Genomic DNA, 6,222 nt, shown 5'->3' with positions numbered 1-6,222 from the left:
CATATCAACATTTCAACATAAATTTTCTTCACAAATAATCTTACAGAATCTCCTCACTAATCATTCCAGTAACTAAACAGATGTGATAACCCTCACATCTATCTTCTCTGACACTGAACTCATAAATTCACTGAATACTCATTCACTTCACTAACCACTTACTTATATTTATAAGTGGTCTATCCTTGTGTCTAGATATTAAGATTCTTAAATGAACAAATTGTATCATGTTACAGCTGTTCACACTTATTATCCCTGACAATGTGTTTTTAAATATGTTATTTCCATCATCTATTCTATATTATATGTGGTAGATACACCGTTGGACAATAAAGCATAAATGATCAACATCTTCCTCCAGCAAACAACTAAGTAATAACATTAAAAATAAAGCTAATAACTTTTTTTATTATTCACAACACACCTTAATTTTTGTTTACACACACATATTAGTTTAACCAGCTCATCTGCATTTTCCTACCTTTCACAGCCTCTGTAGTTTCTTTTGTATCAGCGGCAACACCTACAACAGCAGTAACTCCACCTCCTAATGGCACAGAAGCCAGTTTTGATCTTCCTGTATTTCACGTTTAGAATACGTTAGTGGAATTACAAACACAACACAATAATGACGCAGAAGAAAACACTTTCATATGAGCAAGAAACTAAAACTGATAAATCATGTTATCAAGTTACAAGGCAAAAACAAGAAAATCGTTAAAAACCAAAGGGCTGTTAAAATTTGCAATAAAAATCGTGTAAACTACAGATTGTTTTCTACGTTCCTCCTAATTTCTCAATTTCAGATTCAAATAAAAAATGTTTAAAAATCAGGTTATCAGATTATATTTTCTCTTGCAAAAGTCATTTCATTTAATGGCAGAACTTGTCAGTTGGGCTGGATGAATGTGGAAAAAAACACATCATCTGCAGATTACATGATTTTCATCCCAAAGTTTAAGTCGTATTATCAAGTGTGGATAAACCTAAAATGTCCTAATTTAAGCTTAGGTTGTGGTTGTTAATAATATGTATTTTTTCTCCATTTATAATACTAATTGTTTTCAAGATTTTGGAGTTAATATCATACACAACATTTTACATAAACAAAGACCAACTTAAATTAGATTTTTTTCATAATTGAGTCTAGATTTGGGTTTCTGCTTTTCCTTGAGGATCTAGCTGTTTAATTACTTTCAAGATTAATTCTATAGAGTTACAAAATCTACACTAATAACAGACTGAACCCAGGACACTCAGTTAAGTGTGCATGTTCTGAGGCCAACGATCTGACCTTCGGAGACCAAAGTTCCAAGCAAACAATCCATTATTCATCCTAGCAAAACATTTTACACTCAATCAGCACTAATCACTATGAACATATCAAAATCATGGAAACCCAAGGTGACAAACAATAAAACCTTACAATACATGACCTATAACACAGTTGCCCAAACTGACAACATACATATGACCAGGATATGTGCTACTGAGTGGCAAATTCACCAAGAGAGAATTAGTTGTGTCCAGTTTTGGATTTAACAGTCCAGGAAAAGTTAATTCAAACTAGATTATTCAGTAACTTTTTGTGTCTGAATTAAGCACTTTAATTTTGTCTGCTGAATAAATATAGTTTTTTGGGTCAAACCTCATCCTAAGTTCTTCTTATTTAATTCAATCTAGTGAATATTCAGTTTAATCGTTGTCAAGCTGTTTCTATTCCCTTGCTGACTGTTCTCCATCAGTTTAATTGTTACCGAGCTGTTTCTATTCCTCTGCTGACTGTTCTCCATCAGTTTAATCGTTGCCGAGCTGTTTCTATTCCTCTGCTGACTGTTCTCCATCAGTTTAATCATTATCAAGCTGTTTCTATTCCCTTGCTGACTGTTCTCCATCAGTTTAATCGTTGTCAAGCTGTTTCTATTCCTCTGCTGACTGTTCTCCATCAGTTTAATCGTTGCCGAGCTGTTTCTATTCCTCTGCTGACTGTTCTCCATCAGTTTAATCATTATCGAGCTGTTTCTATTCCTCTGCTGACTGTTCTCCATCAGTTTAATCGTTGCCAAGCTGTTTCTGTTCCTCTGCTGACTGTTCTCCAGCCAACAAGGCAAAGCTTAAGTACCAGGGCTCAAGATCTAAAACAAACAACTCTCCACTCTGACCAATGCTATTTTTTGTGCATCTCTTAAATTAAACTCATAAAAATAAAAAATTCAGTAATACATGCCATCAAGACAATAATTATGTTTCACACGTGCAATTAAAGTAAACTGTATCCCCATTTATGTGAGGAGAATCTACTCAGAATCACACATTTTTTTAAATTTAATTGCTGAAATTGTATACCTATTATTGACTGTTTGTACAATGTTGGTGTATGGAATAGACTTTTTGAAGTTGTTGAATAATGTTCTATGAAAACTTGATAACGAGGACCCCACTTTTAATTGGATGACAAAATCTTGTCGAAACATTGTAAATTTATAATAAAGTTTTTTTTTTCATTATCCGGTCAAGCCGCCTCAAAACTTTTAATATTCCGTGAATGTCCAAAATTTTAAATAATTTGAAGCAACAACAAATGCAACTTTATTTTTTTTTATATTAACGTGTAATGTGGAAAATATAAAAATGTGACATTAGTCATGTGCGAATAAACCTAAAGTGACTTAAATGAAGGCTTTTTAATGATGTATGCGACACATTCATCTTGAGAAAACAATATTTGTTATGGACTTTGCATATAACATCACCTTTATGTATTGACAAATAATAAAATTAGTTTCATCCAAGCTTTTAATAACTCAGCAAAGGCTTTAAACTGGTATAATGTTGGAAAAAATCAACTTTAGCTTCAATTAATACTTTATTATATGACCAAAATATTTAAAAAACATTAAAAAGCTACAAGTTACACGTGACTCTGGCATGTGGCTAACATATGAAAATTCATATTAGTTTATTATTACTGGCAACTGCCACACATATAAAAAAAAGTAACAGTTTTATATGTCTGGTAACCAAAACCAGTATGGTTATATCACTAGCATATCATAAAAAAATAACAGTTTTATATAATAATGGCTGGAGATGGCTTAAATGGGTAATGAAGAAAAACTTTAATACAAGTTTAACATGACAGCAAATGTACAACGTTTCGACAAGGTTTTGTCATCATCAGACAGTTTTATATGTCTGGTAACCAAAACCAGTATGGTTATATCACTAGCACATCATAAAAAAATAAAATTCCATCATAAGTGATGCAAGGATAACACAGGACATCTAAAAGCTTAACCAGTCAAGTTAAATTAGTACAATTGTAGAAAATCAACTTTAACCTCAGTTAATGATTTATTATATAACCAGCAGTAATTACTATTTATACACACACGTTTCATTCATTTTTAGAATACAAGATACTAACAATATTCCTGACCCTGAACATATTGTAATTGACCTGAATCATGTAGATATTAACCCTCTGGTGATAAATTATAAACGTTGGGAAGTTAAAAACAGTTTTCTCAAGAGTGTTAAAGATAAAAAATCAGGTATGTGAGCATCCCTCTTTTTTTTTTTTAAAGTTGAAAAAGAGTTTGGGAATGGGATAACAGAAAGCTAGCTGACTTATGTAAAGTTAGCTAAATGGTTTTAAATTTATTTAAACTGGAAGAGAGATAGAGCTGAAGGTGGCTTCATTCACTGAGGAATTCTTCCAAGTTTAGGTAATAGTATAACTTGGTTCCAAAACTTAAGTTAACATTAAACTTCTTGTCAGGCGGGAATTAACTTTGGCCTAAAAGTAAATATTTAATATTACTTACCAAAATTAAATTATGAAGCAAATTAACATAATTTAAAAGCATGTAGCAATATTTAAACAAACACACTATCTTTACATAACTTCTTAAATTCTCTCAAGTCCAAAAGTAAATAATGGATAATATATTCTAATGTACATAAAAGGTTACCTTTCAACGATTGCCTCTTAATTTTATTTCATGCAAACAAAAACCTTCTAATTTACTAAATGCAGCTACCTGAATGTCTAGAAATTAACTGCAATGGTAAGTAAAACAAACTGATAAAACAACACACACATAAAACTCTTATTAATACTTTCAAACAAAACATAAATATCATCACCATATCAGAAACATATAAGCTATTCTTAAGTTGCTAAAACAACACACACACACAATACTCTTATTAATACTTTCAAACAAAACATAAATATCATCACCATATCAGAAACATATAAGCTATTCTTAAGTTGCTAAAACAACACACACATACAATACTCTTATTAATACTTTCAAACAAAACATAAATATCATCACCATATCAGAAACATATAAGCTATTCTTAAGTTATTCTCTTGATTTAGAATATTTACAATTGTACTGTGCCTTGAGCAGCATTTATTTCAATGGCTTCATGAAAATGGTAGGACAGTGTGTGTGTGTGTGCATCATTTGACATGCAGTTTGTACGTCTAATGATTATAGATACCAGCAAAAGAACCTGTGCTACTTGCAGAATTAAACATAAACTTTGTGTGGTGCCAACTCAGAAGTTGTAAAAGCTGAAACGGCTGCTAAACTCAAACCTTTACCCAACTGATTATTGATTTAAACTAGATCTCTGGGGGATCTACCCACGTTCTTCTACCAAATTTTATCAAAATTTCTTAGGCCAGTTTCTAGGTAAAATAAATCTAGCAATTACACTACAAAAACTTAACATTTTGCATTTCCATATACCAACTGACCAAAGAAATTACTTGAAATTTACCACTCGTCACCTTTACTGACTATACAAGAATGCATGATACATTTTCTAAGTTCTAAAGAGGTTTGCATATTAGATGTGAAAAATAACGAGACATTTGAATGGAATGAAACTTCTAATATGTTAAAAACTGAATGTTATACCTTATTTTGAAAAAGAATAGAAAAACTGAACTTCTATAAATACTGAAAAACAAAATTATTGTTATCCTAGTAGTAATAAACAAGATCTGCTGACTCAGATGGAATATCAAACATTCTTGAATAGAAACGGTAAGGCAGTTTAACAGCGAATTATAAGCAATGTTCTACACCATAAGAGGCAACACCATGCAATCAATCAAACTAAAAGCCAAATATCTAAAAAATATTAATTCTGCCCATATGAGTGCTCATTCCACTGACTAGCCCTAAAGTTCAAATCAACTTACAAAGGGATATTTGAACTAACCTTCCTCCATCACTTCGTTTACATCTTTTCCCTTCAGTTCTTTAATAACCTTGTCAAGTTTTTGTTTTTCTGCTTCAATACCCACACTTCCTAAAATCTTCTCAATATCTTCACTAGAAGGATTTTTGTTTCCTCCAAGAACCGACAGAAGATAAGCAGCAACGTAACGCATGGTGTCAATACTGTGTAAAAATAATAATAATAACAATATTTTACAGTTATTCAGCATGTGTAATAAGTTTAAATTCAGAATTGTTGTATTTTAAACAACTTTTCCAATAGATATTTTCCCTAAGAATTGTTTTCTGTACTTCATGAACGTTAATAGAAAATTTCAACCTCTAATGCCACTGTATAAATGTACATTTTTGCCACATATATACATTAATTTATAAACAATAAAAAACTAATAAATACTAATGACAGTCCAAATGCACTTTTGAATAATGCACAATTAACAATATATATACACTAAATTATCTGCAGTAAGCTATACTATTACTAGATTTCTATTTTATATTATAATAAAAAGTGAACTAATACAAAACAAAAGACTTTAGCATTAATCTAAAATCCGTACCTTGCGTAATGTTACGAGAGTACTTTGTTATTGTCGTAACGAGAACGACTTTCTATTTTTAGATTTCTTTCTCAATAGTATTGCTATTAGTAGCATGACACAACCGTGATTACTATTTTCCTTAGGTATACTCTTACTCGAAAATTAAAGACACATTTAAAAAAAAAAGTAACAATTTTCTGCCCGACTTTTCATTTTAAATATTTAACGTCCTGACTAACAGCAACACCTGGGGTATTATTAAATTAATTGTTATGATTATCATAGTAATTAATAGTTGATGATATATTGAAATGTTATATCAAACATATATAAATATCTACGGTTACCTCCTCCTTTCTACGTTCGTCACCGAACCTATACGTACCTTGTAGGCTACTATCTAAATTTACCTTGCG

The 6,222-nt window shown here is 31.1% G+C and overlaps 1 protein-coding gene across 3 annotated transcripts in view; it reads right to left on the bottom strand.

Moving 5' to 3' along the window:
• Positions 1–6,222, bottom strand: part of LOC106470396 (60S acidic ribosomal protein P2-like) — a 9,835-nt gene extending 3,613 nt beyond the window's left edge. The window contains exons 1-3 of one of the 3 annotated variants that reach the window (XM_013930946.2): positions 6,154–6,222; positions 5,245–5,426; positions 482–577 (exon numbers count right to left, since the gene is read on the bottom strand). In XM_013930946.2, the coding sequence (XP_013786400.1) occupies positions 482–577; positions 5,245–5,416 (268 nt within the window). In that variant the 5' untranslated portion in view covers positions 5,417–5,426; positions 6,154–6,222. Of the gene's footprint in view, positions 1–481; positions 578–5,244; positions 5,427–5,824; positions 5,981–6,153 lie in introns of those variants that run through there. The other 2 variants (XM_013930948.2, XM_013930947.2) reach the window with 2 other exon arrangements.

The sequence above is a fragment of the Limulus polyphemus genome, unplaced genomic scaffold (genome assembly GCF_000517525.1).
Source record: "Limulus polyphemus unplaced genomic scaffold, Limulus_polyphemus-2.1.2 Scaffold3981, whole genome shotgun sequence".
Classification (NCBI taxonomy): Eukaryota; Metazoa; Arthropoda; class Merostomata; order Xiphosura; family Limulidae; genus Limulus; species Limulus polyphemus.
This window is presented reverse-complemented; position numbering and strand designations above follow the sequence as displayed.